General features: G+C 57.2%; 1 protein-coding gene across 4 annotated transcripts in view; it reads left to right on the plus strand.

Moving 5' to 3' along the window:
* AHRR (aryl hydrocarbon receptor repressor) overlaps positions 1-25,897 on the plus strand; it is a 75,641-nt gene that overhangs the window by 11,424 nt on the left and 38,320 nt on the right. For 2 of the 4 annotated variants that reach the window (XM_082382972.1, XM_082382973.1), the window contains exons 3-4: positions 6,202-6,383; positions 22,389-22,480. In XM_082382972.1, coding sequence (XP_082239098.1) covers positions 6,202-6,383; positions 22,389-22,480 — 274 coding nt within the window. Of the gene's footprint in view, positions 1-6,201; positions 6,384-12,447; positions 12,810-15,955; positions 17,507-18,581; positions 19,555-22,174; positions 22,311-22,388; positions 22,481-25,897 lie in introns of those variants that run through there. The other 2 variants (XM_082382974.1, XM_082382975.1) reach the window with 2 other exon arrangements.

Consider the following 25,897-nt stretch of genomic DNA (forward strand, 5'->3'; position numbering starts at 1 on the left):
ACACCTGGATCTGGGGGTGCTGTGTACACGGGAATCTGGGGGGCTGTGTACACCGGGATCTGGGGGGCTGCTTACACCGGGATCTGGGGGCTGTGTACACTGGGATCTGGGGGCTGTGTACACGGGGATCTGGGGGGCTGTGTACACCAGGATCTGGGGAGTGCTGTGTACACCGGGATCTGGGTGGCTGTGTACACGGGGATCTGGGGGGCTGTGTACACCGGGATCTGGGGGGCTGCGTACACCGGGATCTGGGGGCTGTGTACACGGGGATCTGGGGGGCTGTGTACACCGGGATCTAGGGAGTGCTGTGTACACCGGGATCTGGGGGGCTGAGAGCATTAACGCACAAGTCAGCGAACACGGTGTGCAGCACAGGAGCTCCCTGCCTCTGTGCACAAGGGGCCACGTCCGCACACACGGCCGTGCACCTTCGACACTGTCCCTCATGGGTTCCTTGTCCAGCTGTGTGGGGCACGCCGTGCTTTGTTGTCACTAGCCCTCCGCCAGCGTCCGTTCCGACTGGCTCACAGGCGCCGCTGCGCTGAGTGACTTCGTGCCTGGTGTCGGACTCGTGCTCGTAGTTGGAGAGGCCACCGCCGTGGCTGTGTGCTGGCCGTTCCCTCGCGGGCCTGAGCAGGCTTGTTAACTGTTTACTGTGAGAGTGGTGGATTCCTCGGCTTTGACACAAACCCTGCGCCCGCAGCCCCTGCCTGGCCCCTTCTGTGTCACCCTCACAGACTTGGGGTCAGTGATGCATACAGAGGCTCGCGCTGCCTGCCATGCTGTGAGCAGTAAGTTTCCTGTCTTTGACCGTGGAGGCTCACGCCTTCTGCCAGGACCCGTGAACAGCAGCAGGTTACTAGCTTGCAAGCAGGTAAATCAAGGCCAGACCCAACAGGCATATGCATTCTTGCAAGTGGGATTGCTCAGGCCAAGAGTGTGGCATTTGTGATTTCATAGGTGTCGCCAAACTGGCCGGCACTGGAGGCGTGCCCTGCCGGGCACACGGTGCGCCTCAGACTTTGGTGAATTTGCGTGTTCTTCTCATACGTGAGGCTTAGCAGCCACTGTATTTCCTTTTCTGTGAACTGTCTGTGTTGACAACTTTTGATAATTTTTCTATTGTATTGTTTATGTTTTTGCTTCTTGATTTGTAAGAGCTTGTTGTACATTGGGGAGACTAATTCTTAAATGTATTTCACATACCTTTCCCCAGTTTTTATTTTACTTGTGGTGTTCTTTGCAGTGCAGAAAGCATTTAATTTTTATGAAGTTGAATTTATTCATCTTTTACTTTGTGTGGCTAATTAATTTTATGTCACAATTGGAAAGATCTTCCCTGCTTCAAGTTTATGAGAATTTTCCCAGGATTTCGTCTAAATTTTTTGGATTCCTTAATATATATATTTAAATTTTGAGCACTTGGAATTTTTCCTGGTGTAAGGTGTGGGGTCTGAACCTCTCTCTTTTCCCCTGTGGCCACTGGTTGTTCCTAATACTTCTATTCGATAATCAGTGTTTTCCTCGCCGATTTGTAATGGCATTGGGCATCTAGACTTGTGATTTGAGGGGCAGTGAACGACAGTGGAGTGACTTGAACCCACTCCCCTGGCTGTGCCTGTGGACCCTCTGGGGGACGTGGCCGTGCCGGCTTGTCTGAGTGCCAGCATCTGTGCATCGCAAAGGCCAGAAGAGCTGCCGGCGGTGTGCACATGTGCGGGTGCCCGGGCCCACGGCCCCTCCTGGGGTGTGAGCCCCACGGGCCAGCTGCAGTACTGCCCCCTCGCCTCGCCGAGGGCTGTGGACTGTGGTCTGGCCCCATCCTCCGTGGGTGGGCCGTGAAAGCCGCGAGCCTGTGATGCATGGAACCTGCTAGAACCCCAGGGTAGAACCTGCCCCCTGCCAGGCCCTCAGGGCTGGACCTGCGCTGGAGGGAAGCAGGGCTGGGGCGTGACCGCAGCGGCGGGTCCCTGCACCGCGGACCGGCACCTTGAGCTCAGAGGTGTGTGAGCAGCGCGGCTCCCCCCTCGTTCGCACTTTTGGTCTCGCCTGGGCTGCGACTGAAGCACGCAGAGCTGCGCGGACTTACAGTGCACAGTCTGATTGGTTTTGAGACGTGTGATCACCCGAGAAACGTTGCCGAAGCCGAGGTCACAGACACTCCCATCACATCCGAAGGTTCCTTGTGCCCTTGTCCCTCCTCCGGTAGCCTCGTCCCAGGCGACCTTGCCTGTGCTCCTGTCCGGTAGGCTGGTTTGCATTTCCTGGAATTTTCTATAAATGGGACCCTACACCGTGTGGGGCTTCTCTCCCTTGTCAAGATGATGTCGGATCCTCCGTGGTTTGTGTGCCGAGTGTGTCCTTCTTACGCCGAGTGGTGCCCGTTGTGTGGATGAACCACGTGTGTTTAGTCATCTCAGGTGGACATTTGGGTGGTTCCCAGGTTGGGGTATCACGAATAAAGCTGCTGTGAATGTTTACATACGGGTCTTTGGATGTAATGTTTTCATTTCTCTTGGGTAAACACCTAGGAGTAAGATTGTGGGTCACATATACAGCAGAGGAGGGTTTGAGTTTTTAAGAAACCACCAGACCATTTTCGAAAGCAGCTGCACCGTTTACATTCCTGGCAGCTGAGCGTGTGATTCCTCTACGTTCTCAGCGATGCCTGGGGTGTCAGTCTTGGTTTCAGCCCCTCCGATGGGTTGTGGTGGTAGCTCACCATGGTTTTAATTTGCGTTTCCCTAGTGACTAATGGTGTTGATATCCTTTCATGTGCTAATTTGCCGTCCATACAGCTTCTTTGGTGAAGAGTTTTCTAAATAATTTGCCTACCTTCTTATTGGGCTGTTTGTCTTCTTGTTGAATTGTAAAACTTCTTTACATATTCTGGATACAGGCTCTTGTTGTGAATATTTTTAACCAATCTATGCCTCCCCTTTTCATTTTCTTAATGGTGACTTTCAAAGACAATTAAAAATTTTTGAAAAAGATCAATTTATCATTTTTTTCTTTCACAAGTTTTTTTTTTTAGTGTGTGTCCTAAGAGTCCCAGGACTACTCTGAGGTCTCAAAGATTTTCTCGTGTATTTTCTTGTAAACTTTCCTGGTACATTTTAGACTTAGGTCTATGATCTATTTTGAGCTAATTTCAGGTATTGTGTGAGGTAAGGGCTGATGTTTTCTTGTTTTCATGGCTGTCCAGTTGATTAGCACCATTTATTGAAAAGACTTTCTTTCCCTATTGAATTGCCTCAGTATCTGTGTCAAATGAATTGACCAAAAATACGTGAGTCTGTTTCTCGGCTCTCTATTCTGTTCCATTGATCTCTGTTTCCATCTTTTCTCTAATACCAAACCGTTCGGAACATTGCAGCTTCAGAGAGGCTTCTAGTCAGTCAGGCAAGTCCTCCAACTTTGCCCTCTCATTGGCTATTCTCTGTCCTCTGCGTGTCCATGTAAAGTCTAGACTCCCTGTCATTTCTGTAAAAAGTCCTGTTGGAATTTCAGTTGGGGCTCCATTGAGCCCATGGATCCGTCTGGGGGAGTAGCACAGTCTTAACAATATTGAGTCCTACAGGCTATGTACATGGTGTGCCTTTCTGTTTGTTTATGTCTCTTTAAGTTTTTCTCAGCACTGTTTTATAGTCTCAGTTTAGGCGTCTGGAATGTCTTCTGTTGGACTTGTCCCAGGTGTGTCATGTTTCTGGCTTCCCTCATAAACCTCCTGCCAGCGAGTGGCCAGGCGCCTCCCGTGGCGGTGGTCCTTGTCCCCTCACCTCCTGCCGCGTCTCCACCCTGGGGAGTCGGGGCTTCCTCCCTGTGGCCCCGGGCTTGAGCCAGAGGCCAGCTCAGGGGGGCGTTTCCCTCCCCGTGGCCCCTCTCACCCACCTGGCGGGGGCGGGGAGGTCCCTGCCCTGGCCCCCGGAACTGGAGGGGGGGCTGCGTGGAGGGACAGCCAGGTGGTCTGAGAAAGCTGGAAGGACTAGAGCTTTTCCAGCACCTGTTTCTTCAGTTGCGAGTGTCCCCCCAGGTGCCCCTCGGGGGTGCGGGCTGGGGACAGTCACGGCTCATCCCATCCCAGGCACATGTGGGCTGGGAGGGGCGACTGCTCCCCACAGCTCTACCCAGAGGTGAGATTTGAGCCAGGCCACCCTCTCCCCTTCTCTGGCCCCCACACCTGCTCTCAGCGCTACCTTGTTTTCTGGGGCGACTTTGAGTGTCTTTCACTCCTGGGTGGGCCTCTCCTCTGGCCGTCAAGTGCCGGTCCACACGGGGTCTGGCTCAGTCTCCCCAGGCCTCCTGGCTCTTTAAATTTTGGCTAGCAGCATGAGTAATGTTGGTGTAGGTGCCTCACGGAGGGAAAAAAATAAAAAAGAAACAGCAGAAAGTGGCAAGATAACCAGAGAATGGGAGAAAATAATTGCAAATTGTATGTCTGTTAAGGATCTAGTATCCTGAATATATAAAGATTTCCTACAACTCAAGAACAGAAAAACAAACAACCCAATTTGAAAGTGGGCAAAGGACTTGAGTAGACATTTCTCCAAAGAAGATAAAGAGATGGCCGACAAACACGTGAAAAGATGCTTGACTTTACTGGTCATTAAGGAAATGCCAATCAAACCACAATGAGATACTGCTTTACACCTATGAGAATGGCTCTTATTTTAAAAAAGGAAAATAGCAAGTGCCGGCGAGGCTGCGGAGTGTGGCTGTGGAGGACAGTCTGGCAGCTCCTCTCAAAGTTACACCTAGAACCACTGGGTTAAGCCGGTTGTTCCGCTCTTAGGCGTGTACCCAAGAGAACCGAAAGCACATGTTCAAGCAGAAATGTGGACTCGAAGTTCATGGCTGCAGGCTTTACAATGCGCGTAAAGTGGAAGCAAGGCAAGCGCCTGTGGGCTGGTGAACAGCTGAACAGGTGCGTCGGTCCAGGCTGTAGAGCACAGCCGTGCAAAGGGGTGAAGCTCCACCCGGGCTGTGCCGTGGATGAACCTTGACGCCTGATGGCCAGTGAAGGAGGCCAGGCACGCAAAGTCTGATTCCATTTACACAAAGTGTCTAGAACGGGCAAACCTGGGGAGACAGAAAGCGATTGTGGCCGCCAGGGGCTGAGAGGAGGGGAAGATGAGAGAAACTGCTTAGTGGGGCAGGAGGGGGGGTGACTTGGGGGTGAAGAAAATATTTTGGAGCTTGATAGAAGTTGACAGTACTGTGAGTGTAGTAAATGCCAAAACTTTAAAACAGTTTTATGTTATGTGAATTACATCTCCATTAAAAGAAAGAAGTCGCTTCTGGGATTGGCGCTGCAGCTCTTGTGTGGTTTTGTGTGGCCTCGGTGCCGACAGCATGGGTTGGGGGTGAGCCCTGGGGCTTCTGACAGAAAGGGTTGCGTAAGGCAGCTTTCGACGTACGTAGGATCGAACACGGTAGAAAAATGGGAACTTCTGGACCAAAGAGTACCGAGCCCCCAAGAACAGCAGGAGTCCTCCGGCCTGGCAGCCCCCGACCCAGGGAGGGGCAGGCCCTGGCGCAGCGGCCCCTCCCCAGCCATCCTGGCTTTGCTTTCTAGGAAGGAGGCTTAGGAGTCGAGTTTGAGCGAGGTAGGAGCAGGGCTGGGGAGGGCACCATCCTCCCGGGGTTGAGAGGGTCGATGAGTGGGGTCGTGGTGGGCGGGGAAGGCTGGGCAGGGGCCGCTCCCTCTGTGGGGGGAGCGGGCCTGTGGCGGGGCCCTGGCCGCCGCACTTCGGGGCCTCGGAGGGGCGGGTGGGAGGCCGCCTCGATCATCTTCGCCTCAGAACCTCTCAGCCCTGCTGTGTAGTGGGAAACTGAGGCCCGGAGGGGCCGCTTACACCTGGACTGAGGGCCCTCGAGGCACGCCAAGAGAGGTGAGCAGTGCGGCCAGAGCCAGTGTCCTTCTGCCACCTCGGGGGAGTTGGCACAGAGAGGCCAGAAAGCGTGCTGGGGTCACACAGCTCTCCTGCTGCCCGCTCCCTGGCTCTCTGCTTCCTTCCAGTACTGCGGTCCAGTGGCTGGCGTGGTTGGCGCGGCCGATGCTTTAGTTTGCGCATCTTCGGGGATGGGCACGTTTTCCCCTGGCGGCTGCATTTTGAGGCTGATTGCTCCTCCTGAGGTCACCGCCTGGGACGGCTTTCAGCCTGGGAGTCCCAGTCTGACGGCGATCTTTCCCCACAGGAGGCCCGCCATGGGCGCCGAGAAGTCGAACCCTTCCAAGAGACACCGGGATCGCCTCAACGCCGAGCTGGACCACCTAGCCAGCCTGCTGCCACTGCCACCCGACATCATCTCTAAGCTGGACAAGCTTTCGGTCCTGCGCCTCAGCGTCAGTTACCTCCGGGTGAAGAGCTTCTTCCAAGGTAGGACTCTCACCTGTGCCCACCTGGACCTCACCTGGGTCCCACCCAGCTTTGCTGGGATCAGCCGGTTGGCGCCTCTTATCCTGGGGAACCATTTAGAGGCGGAGCGCTGAATGCAGACTGACACGAGTGGCTCTGGGGGAAGGGGCTGGGGCCAGACCTCGCCCTGCTTGGCCTCACCTGCCCCAGGGCCCTGGGGATGCTGGGAGCTCCGGCCAGGCACCGGCCCCCCTCTGCACGGGGGTGCCTGGTGTGTCGGACCCTTGCAGTAGCTCTGGGTACTTGCCCACATCCAGTGCCCCAGGCCAAGCCTTACTCTGCATGTGGCCTAGCTGAGCTCCTGAGGAAGAAACGTGGTTGTCACCACTCTGCTTCAGACCTGGGACTGCTGCCATCACCCCTCAGTTACGTCTGAGCTTCTTACAAAATCCTGAATTTGTTACATGTCTTTGGGAGCAGGTAGGATAAGTGTTGAGGGTGGGCAGGCGTGGACAGTAGCCGGTGGTAGGGCTACTGAGTTCATGCTCTGTCTCAAGGCGGTGGGACAGCCTCCCGCGGCCAAAACCCCCCTTGGGGTGTGGTGAGCGTGGCCAGCTGATGAGGCTGCAGCCCTGCAACCACGGGGACCCAGGCCCGTGCCGCTGCCCGGCCCTGCTGCTGGGCCCGGGAAGCCATGTGACTCCGACGTGTCTGAGGCGTGACAGCCTCCGCGCCTTGCTGGCTTTCTCGGCCCCGGGAGAGGGGGGGCAGCTTTCCTAAGGACTCAGCCTGCCTTCCACCCTGACCCTCCAGGGACCGCCAGCAGCTGCACCCGCTGTGCCCTCCAGCTGGGCCAGCGCCGACCAGCCCCTCCAAAGGGCCCACCGTGGCCTTCACTTCCTCTCATGGAGCAGGAACCCCAGACCCTCCTGCCGCTGCTGGCCTCTGAGAGACCCCTCTGTGTGAGAGCTCCGCACAGGGGTCTTGGCTCCCTGCAGCCTCTGTCTGACCCCGCAGGACCCCGGGCCCCTCACCTGTGTTCTGCCCTGCTCTGGGGCGCGGACCCTCATTGGTGGTGCAGACCTGAGTGTGTCAAGCTGTCCCTCGTGGAAAGCCGTTCTGCCTCCGGGGGAAGGCCCAGCTCACAGGGCTCTGTGTCTGCACAGCCGGGCTTGGTCCTGGGGGCGGGCGGCGTCCCTGCACCCTGTGACACCTGCCTGTGTCCATCCCCCCCACAGGTTCGTGGGCTGAGCTTTGACAGCCTGGCCTGGGGTTCACCCAGTGCCCAGCCCAGGTCCGTCCCCCTGGTAAATCGTGCTCTTTTACTGGGTGTCCATCACCCAGGCCCCCCATGGCTGGAGGCCCAAGCTCATGAAACATTTCTGGAAAAGTAGGTTTGGAAGACGGCGGAGAATGATGGGTGCCGCGGGGGGTCACCAGGAGGGTTGTGCAGGCTGGTGGGCTTCCAGGAGGAGGCGAGGGGGTGGGTGTGGTCTGCAGGCCACACAGAGGCAGCCCCCTCAAGGAGCCGTCTAAGGGACCCTTGCTGCTGCATTCCTGCATCTGGGGTGGGGCCTCCTCGGCACCCCAGCCTCCCCAGCTGTGGTCTGGGCCCCCTCCCCGGGGCAGAGGGGTTTTCTCTTCCTCCCCCAGTGGCACCGGGACCTCATCAGGCCCTCGGTGCTGGGGCTTGGCGCCCTCCCCCTGCAAGCCCCCTTTTCCCTGTGGGCGGCTGCGAGGCCCCTGCAGACCCCGTCTCCAAACCTCTGCAGCCTCCAGGGGTCCTGCATATCCCACTGGCCCACGCTCAGGACTGGGCCTGAATTTTGTCCGAGTCCTTCTCGTTCCCACGGTGTCCTGTCCCTCCCCGAAAGCGCCTGTATTTCCCTGGATTTCGGGTTACCGTTGCCCCGGGACTTGGCTCTCCGATGGGCTCAGGAAAACGGGGAAGTTCACGGATTGTGTGGTGCTTTGTGTGAGGTGGGCAGCCGCTCTTCCCAGCTCCTCTGTTCCGAGTGGAAGTTGAAAGTGACAGCCCCTAAAGTGGCTTTGAATTATACTACTTTAAAATTAAAAATCAATACCACCGGCCAGTGGCATCTCCCGAGTGGGGTCCAGGGCACGTAATTCCAGGTCAGCAGTGGGCTGACAGCTGGACGCCATGTCCTCGGGGGCTTCAAGGAGACCAGGGGCTGTGACCAGCTTTCTGACTTGGGGTCAGGCCTTCAGGCCTCTCAGGCCCTCCTTGTGTCCCTCCGGGGGAGGGTCTCTGTCCTACAAGGGCCCTGCTGTGGGGGCAATGGGGAGGGCCCTGCACCTTGCCGAAGGAAGCCCTGCAGTGGGGACATCCGCAGACCCCGCTCGAGCCCCCACTGGAACTGACACACAGAATCGTTAGCAGCATTTATCTCTGAGACGTGGTTACAGGAGTTGTGTTTTGCTTTCCAGGTTTCCAAAGTCTTACTGAAATGCGTCAATTTTTTAGGTAGGAAAAACTCAAATGTGTAAAACAGCAAAGACAATCATTTCAGCACTGCTGTGGTCTTGGTGTGGAGTCCAGGGTCCTCATCCTGGAACCCAGGCCCTGCCGGTGCTGCCAGGTCGCTGGTGCAGGTTGCTCAGGTGACTGTTGAAGCATCACTGGCTTCCAGATAAGTGCAGGACATGCAAACACACACAGTCTAAAACGTGTGGTCGGCAGGGAGCAGCCTGTGGGGCCCCTGGAGCCGGCTTTGGAAAACGCTGAAGGAGCAGCAGGAATTCCATCTCTTGAGGAGCCGACGCCTCTGAAATCAGAAAAGTAGAGATGGCAGCGCCCAGGCTGGGGTACTGAGGGCTGTGCTCATGAAGCAGAGAGAGTTCCGTGAAGGGATGGCAGGAGGGCTCTGGGACAGCCCGGGAAGTGCTGGGGACTCACAGCCCAGCCTTCGGAAACTATCAGACCCTGGCTCCTGATGCCAGCTCTCCCCATGCAAGGGTCTCCATCCGCATGCTGGGATCTCCATCTCCATACTGGGGTCTCCATCTCCCATTCTGGGGTCTCCATCTCCCATACTGGGGTCTCCATCTCCATGCTGGGGTCTCCATCTCCCATACTGGGGTCTCCATCTCCATGCTGGGGTCTCCATCCCTGTGCCTGGGGTTTCCCATGCCCTGGGCTTTCACAGTGACCTGTTGGACAGCTTAGGCCAGCTCTGGAGCTGCCCAGGGGGGGTTTCTGTCACCTTCCTCCCCCAGAAGCATCCAGCTGCATGTGGCACATTAGTAGGGACTGGTCTCTTCCTCTCTGGTCACTTCCTCAGGTCCAGCTGTGCCTGGCCACACCAGGGTTGGTAGTCTTGGAAAGGCTTCAGTTTTGCTGCTTCCAGGAGTTCAGGCATCTGTCCAGGTGTCCACCTGGACCCATGGTTCTTCTTGACCAGGAGCAGAGTGCTTTTCCCACATTACAGCCAATCCCACCCCCCCCCCGAGGCAGGGGGTGCCCGTCAGGTCTGCTGAGCCCTCGAGCTGCAGGGGGCAGCCCTGCCGGTCACAGTGGGGTGAGCTCATGAGTTTGGTTTCTCCATCACACCTTTCTCCCAAGGATTCCCAAGTTTGTAATCCCCCTCAAGCTGTACATTTTAGGGGAAATTCTAAATATTTTCCTGAATTCATTTCCTCTGCATAGCTAGAAAAAAGTCAAGCTATAAAAATTGGATCTTAATCTGTGCTTCCTGACTCAGAAACGGATAAACTAATTTCATTAAAGCTTCCATAAAAAGTCACCTTCGGGAAGGACATGAACTGGAAAGTTCCAACCTCCAAGGGCAATAATGGCCTGAAAATTTGCTTGTAATGTTTGTGTTGGTGTTGACTTTCATGAATTTTTAAAAAGCAGTGGGCTTATTTAATTAATTTATTTGGTTTTTGCATAGACTGAGGGCTGGTGCTTCTAAGTTACAAACCGTCTGCTTGTGCCAAAGAGAGGGATTTTCCATTCTTGCAAATTTTACCATTCTAAAGAGGGGAAATTGGGGGTCGATAAAAGAAAAGGGAGGGAGGGTGGGTGAGTGGAGAACATGAAGGACACTGAGGGGGACCAGAGATGGGTTCCTTCCAGGACATGTGGCCCAGGATGTGAGGTCCCAGCAGCGGTCTGCACCGCGGCGTCGGCCCAGCTGCGAGACTCGCTGGGTCTGGGGTTCAAGCGCCCAGAGTGGGGACCAGCGTGGAGATGACCAAGGGCCTGCGGTTCACCCAGGCCTGATGCGTGGCCTGCAGGCAGGATTGTCGGGGAGATCAACAGAGGGAGGGGACAGTCTCAGCAGGCAAGAAGGGAAGGAAGAGCACGATTCCAGCCTCCCATGAAAATCTGGAGATTTCCACTCTGAAAGGCCGCTGCCCCCGCTACACTGTGCACCCTGGCCTGGATCTGGGCCTCTGTCCACTTGCACCCTCTGTGATGGGGTCGATCCTGGCCCCTGGCTCACCTGGGCTGGGCGGGTCTGCTTCACCCCCACCCAGTGGGGAGGTCCAGAAGCCCTCACATCATGAGATGTGTCCGGGACCCCACACAGGATGCAGTGCTCCTTAGCAGGTCAGAGGTGAAATGCTCCTTGAGACTTAGCAATCCTGTAACCCAGGAGGGAAGTGTATGCGATTATTAAGCTAAATTGTACCGGTTTTCAGCTTTCACTGAAGAGTTGTCCTCCCCTGATGAGCCCTGTCATGGACAGAATGTCTGCGTCCCCCACAAAGGCATATGTTGAGCCCTACCCCGAGTGTGGCCGTGTTGGAGATGGGGCCTAAGAGGAGGTAATTAGGGTAGGAAGTGGTCACGAGGTGGGGCCCTGATCCCGGAGGGTTAGCGTCCGCATAAGAGGAGGCACCAGAGGGCCCTCTCCTCTCCTGTCCCCTGTGGCCGAGGTCTCATGGGACAGAGTGAGGAGGCGGCCGTCTGTAAGCAGAAGAGCCCTCGCTGGACGCTGAGCTTGGGCTCCTGGCCTCAGAGCTGTGAGGAAGTAAAGCTCTGCTGAGTGTGGGGTTTTGTCAAAGCGGCCGAGACCCCTGTGATGATGTGATGGGGAGGGAGGTTTGGGACCTGATTTTTCTCTCTTCACGTGGAGTGTTTGGTGGATTCCTTCCCGCCAGGGATTGGATTTGCGTCGTTGCTGCATTTACTTTCCAGCCCTTCAGCTGCCGGAGCCCCCTTCCCTCTATCACTGACACTTTCTGGAAGACAGCCTCCCCGGGGCATTTCCAGCAAAGATACACTTGTCTTGGGTTGTGTCAGGGCCTTCAGGGGAGGGAGCCGGCCCTGCTGTGTGCACACCTGCCTCTTACCCCAGGCCCCAGGCAGGCCCCTGCAGAGCCATTGTGCAGAAAGATCACCTGGATCGTTTTGTGCTGGTTTTATTTCCCCCATCATCTCTTAATTACCTCTGAAAGGTGAGTCTGGCCCAGGGGAGGGGCAGGCTCTTGGTTCATTCACTCATTCGTTCACTTTCTCCTGGTACCTGCATCCTCCTCAGGACACGTGTCCCCCCCCCCCCCCCCCCCCGCCCCAGGACACAGAAAACAACTGATTTTTCTCTCGCTGCCCCTGGATGGACTGGGTGTGGCCCCAGACTTTCCTGGTCCCTTCTGGGTCATTTAGTGCCTTTCAGTCAAAACAGTTAAATCTCTAAAAGTATTTCCAGTGTGAGCCTTCTCCCCGCCTGCACAGAGGCTCCAGCAGGCAGGGGTAGGGGGCGCCTGGCGGTGAGCTCAGCAGCTCCTCCCTGAGGTCCTGCCTCACTGGGAGCCATGGTTTCTGGCCCTTTCAGGTTGGAGTAGCAGCAGGAAGAAGAGGTGAAGATTGGGATTGGGAGAGCTCCTGCCTGACCGGCACTGCCCTGAGCTGGCACACAAGGCTGGGTGGTCTTGGTGTTTTCTTGGCTTCTGAGGACCATGTACCTGGGGGTCTGTTTGCCTCGATGGCCAACATGGGTGACCCATCCTCTCCAGCTTGTTCTTTGTGTTTCCTTCCTTAGCCTGGGTGTCAGATGGTCTGAAGTCTCTTCTCTTGTCTCCAGGCACCCTCCTGGGAGGAGCTGAGACACCCTAGGCCAGTGCTTGGACATTGTGGCCCCACCTGCTCCCCAGGAAACGTACATCTTTGACCTGCTGGTGGGCACGTGGTACTTCTCACTTTCAGTCCAACCTCCTTTGGATTTCTTGAGTGTAGAGAGACTCCAGCCCCACTAGCCCCTGGAGGCACGTGGCAGGCCCTCACAGGGCCATCATGAAGCCCCTCTCACTGGGCATCAGGCGAGGAGAGAGCCCCCACCCATCTCCTGGTGCAGGTGGGGGTGTGGGATGAACAGCACAGCCCTCCAAGGAGGCCCATCTCCCAGCTTCAAACATCTCTCACCTCTGACATCTTTGCAGCCTTGCCGAGGTCACCTGGGATCTCACTTTGGGACCCAGGTATAGTTGGCACATGTATAGTTGCGGGGCCTTGGCCCAAATTCAGACTGAAAAGTTTCACATTAAAAACCAGTCATAATGCAAGTAAACAGAACAGCTGCCACGGTCCCCGCCTCCTAGAATTTAGAGTCGAGTGGAGAAGATCTGCCACCAGACATACAGCCTCTTCCATTTCCAGCAGATACAGTGGCAAGTAACCAATCAGCTGTCCTGCAGATAACATCCAAAATTTAAGATAAAATATCTGAAACCTTTAAAAATATATTGATCAGCCAGCAGGAAATTAAGGAATACTCAAAGAGATCAAAAACTAAGTGCAGCTGAGAACCCAAAGAGAACGTATTAAAAAAAAAATTTAAAGGATGCACTTCATGCAGAAGGAAAGGAAGGTTTGGGCTTCGAGAAGGAATGGATAAGAAGGTGGTGACTATATGTATCAATCAAAGCAAACACTGATGTATAAAATAGTAGTAATGGTGTATTGTAAGAACAAAAAAAGAGAGAAATAAATCCCTAGCCGTGATAGCATATAAATTTGGAGCAGGAGATTTGAGTTAAAGGTTTCAACAGTTCTTGTATTAATTAACTTTGGAGGTTGATTAACTAATTCATAATAAAATCTCCAGGATAACCATCAAGATAACAGAAAGGTATAATTTTCAAACTAATGGAGAGAGAAAAGTGGAATGAGAAAATATAAACAGTCAAAAGAAAAAAGCCAAGAAGGGAGAAAAAAGAAATGTGAAAGAGTGGAACAAATAGAAAGCATAAAATTCCAAATGTGTCACTAGTTACAATAAATGTAACTGGACTAAACATGCCAACTAACAGATAAGGATTATTAAAGTGATTTACTATATCTGTTTACAAAAGGCACAGAAAGGGTGAAAGTAAAAGGATGGAAAAAGATGTATTGGAAACTGAAATGAACTGAAATAAATCTGATGAAGTTATATTAATATCAAAAAATTGATTTGGGGACAAAAAACACTACTGGAGATCATGAGAGAGTATCATTTAATAATCATTTAGTAATGATTAAACATTTTATTTCATCAAGCAAATAAAATTATTTTAAATTTGTGTAACTTTAATAACATAATCTCAAAAATATAAAACATATTGATAGAACTACAAGGAAAAATACATGAATTCATCATCAGAGAGAAAGATTTTAGATAGTTCTCTCAGTACTTAACAGAGCAAATAAATAAAAATCAGTAATGATTATAGAAGATTTGAACAATGCAAAAAAGGGTTAATCTCATGGACATTACATAACACTATACTCTGAAACTCAGAACCCACATCTTTTCAAACCTACATGGAACTTGTAAATATATTGAAAACGTATTGGTCAATAAAGCAAGTCACAATAAATTTCAAAAGACAAAATCATGAAGAATGCATGGTGAGCCCTTAAGGCAGTTAAGCTGGAAATCCATAAAAAAGATGACTTGAAAACCCTGATATATTTGGAAATAAACATATTTATAAATAAAATAGATCAAAGAAGAAAGCTTGATGGAACTGAGAAAATATTTATAAATCAAAATGCGTGGGATGCAGCTAATGTAATTCTTATAAATAAATAACCTTGAGTGTTTATATGTAAAAGAAGGAGGGCTGAAATTAATGAGCTAAGCATTCAGTTTTGCAGGTTTTTTTTAGACAATTTTTAAAAATTAATTTATTTATTTATTTTTAGCTGTGTTCGGTCTTTGTTTCTGTGCGAGGGCTTTCTCTAGTTGTGGCAAGTGGGGGCCACTCTTCATCGCGGTGCGTGGGCCTCTCACTATCGTGGCCTCTCTTGTTGCAGAGCACAGGCTCCAGACACGCAGGCTCAGTAGTTGTGGATCACGGGCCTAGTTGCTCCGCGGCATGTGGGATCTTCCCAGACCAGGGCTCGAACCCGTGTCCCCTGCATTAGCAGGCAGATTCTCTACCACTGCGCCACCAGGGAAGCCCCAGTTTTGTAGTTTTGATAAAGAAAAGTAAAATAAACAAAAGGAGAGTCAAAGAAAGGAAAAAGTAAAGGGGAAGATATTAGTGAAATAGAAAGGAAACATACAATAGAGTTCCTTTAAAATGAAAAAAACACAAACATCTGGTGAGACTGATCCAGGAAAAATAGCAAATAGTATGAGGAATGTAAAAGGAACACAATTATAGATGCTGCAGATATTTAAAAGATGGGTTGAGGTTATCATGAACAAATTTATGCCAATAAATTTGAAAACATAATAAATGCCTAGAAATATAGCTTATTAAAATTGACTCAAGAAGAAATAGAAAACCTGAATAGTCACATGACCATTTGAAGCAGTGGTTAAAATCTTCCCACAGAGAAAATCTAGGCCCAGATAGAATTAAAGCAATTTCTATCAAATATTAAAGGAAAAATAAGTCCACTCTGTACTGAATCCTGTGGTGTAGAATTGGAACTGGAGGTATTGGTGTGAACTCACATGCACACACACATATAAGTGTGTGTGTGTGTGTGTGTGTGTGTGTGTGTGTGTGTGTTCTAGCTCTGTCTGCTGAAAGGGCCACACCAGTAGCAGGGAGCACAACTTACATTCAGATCTCGGTTTCCAGACATGGTTCACCATTAAAAGGAGGCTTTCTGGCCTCCGTCTAGAGTTGGAGCAGAGAAAGGACAAGATGAGCTTAGAATGTCCGTGCTGGACAGCAGGCCATGCTCAGAGCGTGAGGAGACATGCCCTGGGACGCAAGTCATCCTGAAGGGGCTCCCCTGGCCGGGTCTGGGACAGTTTCAGTGTTAAGATGAATAAGGATGGTGATGGATTATAATCCAGCGAATAAAATGGGATTCCATAAATCCACACTGATATAAATAAGTGAATGAACAAATAAATACTAAGAGAAAGTTCTTCCTAACAATACATCCATTCTAGATGGATGACTGTAGAGAGAAGAGGTGAATTATAAAATCCCCAGTTGGTAACCACTGCAGGAATAATTCAGGCCAGAAACATCAATGGACGCTAAGATTAGTGGGTGAGCAGGTGGGGAGCAGCCTGTGGGGACAAGTGTCTCGAGGGTGGGGAGGGGATCCTGGGGGCTGCTGACCCAGCTCACCTGCGGCCTCCTCACAGCCCGGCCCCCTGGTCTCTCTCCTCTAGGCCTTGCTCAGAGTCACCCCCTCTGGAGGCCTCCTCCAGCCACACTGGGACCCTCAGTGCTCGCCTGTGTCCCCAGGCGGGGGCTGGAGAAATGAATGACTGTGGGCAAGCGACTGACCCGGCCATAGGAAAATCCACAAGCTGATGCAGTATAATCCTGGGGTGGACTCTTCTGTTTTCTAAATACGGCTCTGCGTGAAATGAGCACGTTTATTCACACTCCTGAAGTTTCTTCTCGCCTAACTGAACTTGGGGCTTTGACTGGCAGTTTGAATCCCTCCTCTCCCGCAGCCTAACTGTGGGGTTTGGAAGGACAGGCACCCCTGCCCGTACCGCCTGCTGGCGCCCCCTTCCCAACCCGCCTCCCGCCGTGGTTAGGTAAGAGCGCCTCTGGCTCCTGCTGTTTTCTTCCCAAGTGCTTCCTGCCACCTTCCCCGTGCTGGGTGGGCGGACACCTGGATGCGAGAGCACAGAACTCGGCGAGCAAGTCCGTTCCTGGCAGCCCAGGTGCAGAAAACCTGTCCAGAAGGAGACTGAGAGTCAGCAGTGTCCTCTGCAGACAGCACTTTCTTCCAGCCTGTATGATTCATGTTCATCTTCCAAAGGCAAAACAAGGAGTTTATCGTTTAGTTCTTGAAAAGTGAAGGGAGGAGAGTTTGAATGTCTGAAAACTTAAGTGGTCCATTAATTTGAGGCCAGGATTGCAGCGGGGTCTGAAGGCACAGTGCGGCGGGGAGCTCCACGCCCTCCGTCTGGCCCCGTCCCGGACACCAGGCCTGGTCACCGGTCTCCCCCGGCAGGTGCATTGCACCGCACGGAGCCCCCCGCACGCCCGCGCATCACGGAGAAGAGCGGGTGTCAGGAGAGGTGAGCCGGGGCCCTTCAGGGTTCCCGTCGACTCCTGGACTCACGTGGCCTCTGGGCCCCGAGACTTGTCGCCAGGGTCACCCAGAGCGGGGCCTGGCGGTGGGAGCAGTGGTGAGTGGAGCCGGCTAACAGCCCGGCCTGTGAAGGCGGTCGGTCCCCCACGTCCTGGACCTCTGACTCACAGGAGGGCGTGCCGGGCCCCGCAGGCGGTGACAGGGGAGCCCGCCAGAAGGTCCTGCGCGCCCAGCCCCCGGGCCTGGTCTCAGCCGTACGAAGGGGACGGCCGCCAGGGACTTGCCCCGCCGGTTACTCAGCTCGGCTGCTGTGACAAATACACAGACCTTTACTTCTCACAGTCCTGGAGGCTGGAGGTCCGAGGTCAGGTGCCCCATGGTCGGGCTCTGGTGAGGACCGCTTCTGGGTTGTCCCCACGTGGCGGAAGGGGTGAGGGAGCTCCCTGGGGTCTCTTATGAGGACACTAATCCCATTCGTGGGGCTCCACCCTTGCGACCCAAAGGCCCCTCCTAACACCATCACCCTGGGGGGCCAGGAATCTGGGGACACAGGCATCCATCCACAGGCCTCGTGGAGGTTGGCGCTGAGTTGGTGGCAACAAGATGTGGACGCAGAACATCAGGACATTTACGGGGCACCCGCTGCCCCACGCCGCTCAGAGCTCCTCAGGTGTGTGTCCTTGCTGGATCCTCACGACAGCCCATGCCCGTCTTAAGGGAGCGCTGAGGCTCCCAGGACACCTGCTCTGAGCCCCAGCTCCTCTGCTAAGCAGGCCTTTGAGGGGGTCTGGGCTGGAAGTGGTCAGAAGTGGGAGGCATGCCTGCTCCTTGGGGTCCCGGGAGCTCCAAGCTCGCTGTTTCCCTCCACCCTGCCCTCTGGGCACAGCGTGGGGGAGAGCAGGGCAGAGCCGTGGTCATGCCAGCTGCCTCCAGAGGGACACGCGGACAAGCGTGGATGTCAGCCCTGAACTCGAGGGCCTGGGGGCCAGCGTGCTGCGGGACCAGGGCTGGAGGGGAAACGACCCAGGTGCCAAGGCCATGTGTCCTGCGCAGAGCACAGTGCAGAGCCTCGGGTGCTCCCTCGATGCTGAGATGATGCCAGGTTTCACCAGGCATGTGTTCGTTCAAAGCAGGGGCTGGGCTGTGGACGTGGACCTGTCCACCCCAGGAGCTGCAGCTGGTCAGAATCGGGGGTTCAGCCCAGCTTCCTGTGGTGTCCCCAGCTTCTCTCTCAATCACCCCGGGTGGCAGAAGTCCTGTACCCCAATCCCGGGACAGCCCTACACGTCCCAAATTCAGTGTGCCCCACAGTCTGGGCTCAGCTGTCCTGTGCCCTGAGGAGCTGGCTGGGATCAAAGTGGCTTCTGGGCGTCACGCACCATCTAGGGGCAGAGATGGGGCGTCTTCTGGTTTTTCCTCCGCCGGGAGCACTTGGCACCCCTCAGGTGCCAGACCCAGGCACAGGACCCCTGAGAAGCTGCTGGTGGGGGCGGGGTGTCCATGGCCCAGGGCTCGGCCCAGGGTGGTAACTGCCCCGAGTCTCCTCTGTGGGAAGGACGCGGAAGGAAGCGGGGTACCGGGCGGGGCCGGAGGGGTGCAGTCAGCCCCAGTCTGAGCCCCAAAGGGCAGTGGCCTTTCCATTCTCACCCTCCCCCTACGGCTGTGTGTGCAGCATATTCACGGGGACGTCCACTGTCTCCACGACGATCCCTCACGTTCTCTCTGTTCCAAATGAGCCTTTTCAGGTATGCAAGAAATCAAGGAAGTGAGAGGAAGGCTGGTTCCGGATGATTCTACAGCCAGTTGGTGGACAGCCTGGACCGGGCAGTGAGAACCTCAAGTGCGGCTGAGCTCGGGCCTGAGTGGGGGAGGGAGCCAGGGCTCCAGGCGGAGCAGCGGGTCCAGGCTGGTCTCAGGGTCCAGGCTGGGCTGCGCGAGCCCCTGGGAGCCCGTTCATCTCCGGGAGGGGCGGCCCTGGCTGGGCCTCCTCTTCTGCCTCGAGACCCTGAGCTCTGTCTACAGACCAGAGGCGGCCCGGGCTCTGCGCTGCGGGAGGACGGCTTCCGCCGGACCAGGGCTCTTGGCCGCTCCCACCTGCCACTGCCCCTCAGGCTAGGCTGGGCAGAAGGAGGGCCAGCTGCCCACAGGGTGGGGCTGAGGGGACGCGGGTGCCACCGGGGTCCCGTCTCACGTGGCTTGGCCCTCTTTCTGGGGACAGCGGCTCACCAGGGGCACGAGGCCCTTCGACGTGACAGGCCTTTCCGCCCCTGGCTGGACCGCAGGGGACGCCTCGAGCTCCGGGCCTTGGGGCACTGCTCCCCACAACCCCGTCCCCAAACGTCCCTCCTCGCGGGGCCTAGGGGGCCACAGCGACTCCTTCTCTGCACACTTTCACCAACTCCCCGTGGACCCCCGCCCCACACACCTGCTCCCTGCCAGCTTTTCTCCCCGACTTGTTGCCAGGGGCGACCAGGAGCAGGCGGGGGCGGGGCGAGCCGTGGTGGCGGGCTTGGAGACCGGGCAGAGAGGGCGCCGGCGATGGGGCCGGGGTCCGCCTGCAGAGGCCCCTGCCCAGAGCCCTGCCTCCCCTCCAGGGCCCCGCTCAGCGGGGGCTGGGCTCCCTCCCGGGTCAGACCCTCGGGTGAGACGTGTGGTAGCAGGGAGAGGAGAGGAAGCGGCACCCCGCAGAGAGACGCTGGGACGAAGTACCGGACCCAGGTGACGGCAGAGCTGCTGGGAGCGCGGGCGGCTCCCCCGCCCCGGGGCTCTTCCCCCAGCGGCTCTCTCTCCCCACCGCCGCGGGCTGCTCCCCACTCCGGACTGTCCCCCCCCCCCGGAAGAGGACTGGCCCCCGCAGCCTGCGGGCCTGGAGTTTGCTGCCCTGAGTCAACTTCCGGGCGCTCCTGACCTGGGGGCCGGGGCTGTCGGCTCAGATGAGTTTTCGGGAAGGCGCCCCCCACCCTGGCTGGGCCTCCGGGACAGCCTCGGAATCACATTCGGTTTCTTCTAGTCTCACCACAGGCCTGGGGGTGGGGCGCGCTGGCGGCCCTGCTCGCACGCGAGGCCCTGGCCGGGGTCCAGGCGGCTGTCACTGCGGCGCTGACGCTCCATCGCGTGACAGGAGCCCGAGGAGGCCCCGCCGGGCGTGCCCCGCGGAATGTGGCTGCGGAGGAGGGAAGTGCGGGTGCCCGGCGGGGGCGCACGCGAGGCTGGGGCGCCACGGGGGGGCGGCAGGGGAGGGAGGTTAGGAGAGGACCCCCGCCCGCCTCCGGGGAGTGCCCACCCCCGCCACGGCTGCCCCCGTGCGGGCCGTGGCCCCTGCACGTCGGGGGGCGACCGAGCGCATCTGTCTGTGCGTCGCGGAGTGGGGCTGGGTCCCGGCTGGGGTCGGCGAACCGCGGCCGCCGCGGTGACGTCACCGCCTGGGGCTCCCCAGCCTCCGGCCGTGGGCGGCAGCGCAGCCCGCTCGGCGTCCGCAGGCCCGGGGAGCAGGGAAGCCCCGTCCCAACGTCCCCTTGCCCCCAGCCCAGCGCGCACGGGGGCGGGGAGCTGGCTGGAGCCGGGGCGGCCCCTGCAGCGGCGTGTGTGGCGGGCAGGCCTTGGCGGTCGGGACTGTGGCGGTCCCCCTGGGCGCGCCGAGGCGGGGTCCTGCCCCCCAGCCCCGCTGCTGTGACCCCACGTCCGCCCAGGCCCGCTTGGGCTCTGCCCACCCAGCTGGGAGACGTGGCCTTGTGCTGTCAGGGGGCTGCGGGGAGGGGCGGGGTGGGAGTGGGGGAGTGGGACCCGGGCCCCCGCCGGTCCGGTAGGCGTTTCCCTCCTTTAGCTTTCTCAGCCCGTGAGAGCAGAGCACGGGGTCTGTGTGACCCTCTGTCAGAGGCTCGGAGCATTCTGACGCCAGAAGGTTCCCTCGGGGACATGGCGCCTCTCGGTGGGCTCCTCCTGGGCCTGACTAATCCGAGCTCTATGAGTTTCATGCGCTCACCTCTCAGCTTTCTGAGCAGAGTGGAGCACAAAATGGATTAAACGTTAGTTAACGCCTCTGGCTTCTCTGCTCAGAGCTGTCTCACTGCCTTGAAAACCAGCAGCCTCGAGGGGAGCTTGGCTGCTGGCGGGTTTCGGTTGGGAAGGGAGGCCTGGGCGTCTGCGGCGCACACGGCGTCTGCATCTCTGCCCAGGGACCCAGGTGTGCCTGTCGTGTTTCCCGGAACACACCTGCTTTCCCTCGAGGAAATGGGTTCGTTTCTTGTTCTATCTAGTGCAGGAGAGGAAGGCGATGAAGCGAAGCTTCTGGGAGAGGGAGGGACGGAGAGGCCAGCGGAGACTGAAGGCCATGGCAGGGCCACCAAGGGGCACCGTCCAGGGGCCTCTCTGAGGGCCTCTGCATTGTGCACTTTGCCCCTGTGGATGCCCTGAGCCTGGCGTCAGGGGTGTAAATGAAGGGCCACCTTGGCCACTGCCTGTGTGTGTGTGTGTGTGTGTCTGTGTGTGTGTCTGTGTGTGTGTGTGTGTGTGTGTGTGTGTGTGTGTGTGTGTGTGTGTGTGAGGGGTCTCGGTCCACAGTGGTCCTGGCCCAGCCTGGAGAGCACGTTGGGGGCCTGCTGTCCTGGGGCCTGGGACCCTGCATTTCTGACCAGCGCCTGGGGGAACGGATGCGCCCTGGAGGGAAAGTTCAGCACAGCTTGCTGGTTTTGAAAGAGAAATGCTGGAGAGTCCCATGCTGTGGTTATATTTTACCCCAAAACCAGACGAGGCAGGGACCGCCTGCAGGGCCCTTGGTGGCATTGGCATTTCCCCTAAATGAGGGAACGGTAGGCACAGCCCTCCGGCCTCCACAGAGGCACCAGCGCCAGGCCCGCTCCCGGCCGGGACCCCCTTTAATGCCTGTGCCCTCAGCAGCCCCCAGCGGCCCCCATAATGCCCCGGTGCCGATGATGCTGAGCACAGAGTTGGGGGTCCCCCACCAAGCGCCAGGGGCTGGGATGTGGATGACGTCTGTCTGTCTGACCTGCACATCTGTCTGTCTGAGCTTTTCGCCCCAAGTGGACGTGAGGCCAGACGGGGGGGTTGGGAGAGGCAGCGTGAGCCTGCAGAGGACGCCCGCCCGCCCGCCGGGGGCATTGGCTGCTCCACTCTGGGTGAGGGGCGGGGGCTGCAGGAGGGAGGGATGGGTGAGGGGCACGTGGGGGTCCAGGCCGGTGATTGCTTACCCAGACCAGTGGTGTCCAGTTTGGGGACCTACCCACGCTTGGGTCTTGAGAGAGGAGCTTTGGGGACCCCCGGAGAGTCCCTGAGGTGGGGAGAGGGGTTAAGGGGGTTGCAGGAGGGGAGGGGGAGTGCAGTTTCTGGGGAGCAGAGTGGGGCGGGGTCCTCAGGTGCGGCCTAGCCGTGAAGTCCCGATCCCCCGAATGTCACCCGGCTCCCACCCAGCTGCCCCGCCCACCGCCCTGGGTGTCTGGGCAGCGAGGAGACCACAGGTCAGCGTGCCTGCGGAGGGTGGGTGGCAGTTGGAGAAGCGTCGGGGACCCGTCACTAACTGTGCTCTCCTCCGACAGCCCTGCAGCAGCCGGCGGCCGGTGCCCCCTCACCAGGAGACAGGGACCCGCGTGGAGGGTCTGCCGTGCTGGAGGGAAGGCTGCTGCTGGAGGTGAGCCCTCGCCCGTGTCGCGTGCGGCCGTGTCCCCGTGGGCCTCGGTTGTGACCGCTTACAGCCACTGGGAAGTTAAGCCTCAGGAAGGGTTGCGGGGTGTGGCTCCAGGAACCCCTGGGGGCAGCACAGGCGGTGACCTCGAGGCCCCTGAGTTTCAAATCTGAAAATCGTTTTCTGTTCTGCATTTTCTGGTTTTGCTTGTCAACGGGAGAACCTAATGAAAAATTGAGTGGGCTTTTTACCCCTCAAAGTGAGGACAGAAGACTGTGCATTGTGCGTCCCAGGTCCAGCGGGCGAGCCGGCCGCCCTGTTGTCGGTACTACACGCTGGGCACCCCCCCCCACCGGGTTGGCCTTCTCACCTGAGATAGACCCCGCCGGCTGGTCCTGAACTGCCTTTCCTGACCCCGTTGCTCGTGGGTCCGTTTCTTAAACCAGAAAAGAGGAGGTGGAGCTTCCTGGGTTGGATCAAATCACAGAGCGAGGGTGCCGCGGCCTCCGCTAGAGAGACTCAGGCCCTGGTCTGCCCCTCCTTCAAGGGGCCGGGGGGATGCAGGCCGACCCTGCACAGGACAGTGTGGGTGCTGCGGGAGAGGGGCCCGTGGCCCGCTGCCCCTCAACCGGCCGCCGAGGTGACCCCGGAGCCGCGCCTCCCTGGCCGTGCCAGGAGAGGCCAGGCCCACGTGTCTCCCTGCCTGTCTACCTCGGGCCCTAGAGCCCTGCTGGGCGGGCAGCTCTGCCCCCACGGGAGGCCAGCGGCGTCCTCGATGCCCTCCGCACCCCCGACGTTCGGTGCGTCTGTTAGGTTGACCCGATGAGGGGCAGACGTGGCTCAGGATTGGTGCCGCTTCCACTGGGAGAAGCTCCGCCGGGCAGGAGCCCATCGGCTTCCTCCAGGCGCTGGTCTGCAGCCCAGGCTGCTCCGTCGGCCGGAGCCCCTCCCGCACCTGTGGCTCTGGGCTTGGCGCCCTCGCCAGCTCGACGGGAATGACCACAGCGGTCAGCTCCCATTCACGTCCCCGGGCCCCGGGGCCAGCGCCTCTCACAGGGGACACACGGCTGAGCACGGCAGCGGCCGCAGCACCCCGCTTCCCCCGCGGCCCCCTCCGTGAGGAAGGGGAGCCCACGAGACGCCCTCTCTGTCCCACCTCAGCCAAGCCCCTCGGAGGCTGGCAGCCTCTCTCCACGTTACTCCAGCTTTTTACTAGAAGCGTCAAACGCTGACCGGGAAGAGAGGATGGGCTGCCAGGCCGGGCTCTGGCTGCGGTCAGCAGTGGCCGCCCGGCTCCTCCAGTTGTGCCCACGCCTCCTCGGACTCCGCTCGCCCTGGCGTCCCCTCCTCACGCCGCACCTTCTCATCGTGCGGGCGCTGCGTCCTGCCCTCTGCTCTCCCACCCGCCCAGCCGTCGCGGCCCCCCAAGCTCTCGGCCCCTGCTGAGGGGTCTGGATGTGCTTTGAGGGTCTATGAGCTTAGAGGCCTTTTGCTTTCTAAGGAGATGAGAACGGGCGAGGCCTGACGCTCTCGCAGGCAGCGGGGTTCACGTTTGAGTCTCCTGTGTGGGGAGCCCGGGCCTCCCACCCCGGAGCCCGGCGGGAGCGGAGAGTGGGCCTAAGGGCAGCGTGCTTTTGGAGATGTCGTGCTTTCGGTAGAGGAAGTGTTTCCATATTCGTTATTCATCAGGTTTTTAGGAAGCAAATCTTAAATATTGTTATTTTTCCTTCGCAACTGTTTTTTTCTGTCGGTGCTGGTAAACATGGAGCTGAAAATGTCCTGCCAGTTTGAATTGTATTCTTGGCAAAAGATAGCTGGCAGTGCTCTTTTTCTTATTCATGTTCAAAATTAAAATGACATCTTAGCCATAAAATCTTTTTTAAACTTTTGTTCTGAGCTATAAATACAGAAGCCAATGCACACAGTCCGATCTCCCAGTTAGTGCTAGGGCACTGTCCTCACCTCTGTGCCCAGGGCCACACTCTTCCTGCTTCTCCAGCGGGTGCAGAGCTGCGGCACCGCAAGGCTGTCCTGCCTTGGGGGGGGGGGGGCGGGCCGGGGGCGCCTCGGGCCTTTCTGCTCGTGGGTGTGCCTCGAAGCCTGGACTATTAAGTCTTCCCTGGGGCCTCAGGATGTGGACGGCCGCCCTGCGTCCTGGCTGAGGCTGAAGCCCAAGATGTGATGACCAGGCCTGACTCCCAGGTCCCCACAAGCTCCTGGGGCCCTGGGGCCAGGGGAGGCGGTGCGTCCTGTGTCTGGCCTGGGGACGTCTGGGGAGCTACCCGCCGGGTGGACTTTCTCAAGAAGAGGTCCTGAGGCTGAGGGGTCTGGGTCTGCTACCCATCTGCTCTGGGCACCACGGCTTGCCCTGGTGCACACCCTGCCCACTGGGCTTCCTGGCCAGGCCAGAAGGGTGCCCACCCGCCTGCTCCATTTTGGAGAATGAGGTCCAGCGCTTCCTGAAGTGGCCGCCTTCATATCCAACGTTCTCTGTAGCCACAGGATGTTTCTGGAAGCTCCCTTTGATTGGAATCAGGGTCGGTTATATGACGAGGGCCCTTCACAGCAGTGCCAGAGCAGTGATTCTCAAACTTGGGGATTAGAGACTAATTTGCAAGTGAAAAATATTCCCAAACAGAGCAAGATAAGCCAACCAAGCAACAAAAACAAGAAAATCCTAGGTTTTATTTCCAATCTTCAGCCTCTTGAAGATAAATCGTCATCAATTCCTATAAGATTTAGAGCTGACACAGACATTAAGAGTGACTGTGGTCTGACATCTGTGATTTTAACATGAAACAACCAAGAATTGGAACCGTTAGGGGCTTGTCCAGCGTCCCCGTTGGGGTGGGACTGGACGCCCAGTCTCTTGGTCCATGTTTGGAGGCTCCCCCGGGGAAGCCAGGACCCAGCAGAGCTGCCGCCAGTGAGCACCTTGGTAGAGGCACTGGGAGGGGTGGAGGAGGCGTGGGAGTGGGGGAGGAGGGCCGACGTGGTTCTGGAAGCACCGACCTTGGGTGTGTGGTCAGTGCCACGCCCGGGGCTCACCCTCCGTCCAAGCTGGGCTGCAGGGCCGTCGAGTTCAGTGGGGACGGGACGACGTGCCCGCAGGAGCCACGAGTTCAGGCCTGTCCGGCCGGAAGACACTCTGATCACTTGACCCTGGCTGGAGTTCGGGTGTCCTGTGCTGCGCGGGACACTTCCTAACTGAGTTCTTTTGGGGAGTGTAGGGTGAGAACACTGAGCAATTCCTCCACCCCCGGGTTTCCCTCCTGCTGTCCATTTGCAGCCACACCCGCCCCCAGGCTCCGCTGCTACGTCCTCCACCTGAGTGTCCATCACCCATGTTGTGGGCGTCTCACAGCGCTTGCCCACCCAACGGCTGAGGCCATCGGGGTTGTTTCCAGGATGTGCTGACTATGA

This window comes from Balaenoptera borealis, assembly GCF_965194805.1.
Source record: "Balaenoptera borealis genome assembly, chromosome: 2".
Taxonomy (NCBI): domain Eukaryota; kingdom Metazoa; phylum Chordata; class Mammalia; order Artiodactyla; family Balaenopteridae; genus Balaenoptera; species Balaenoptera borealis.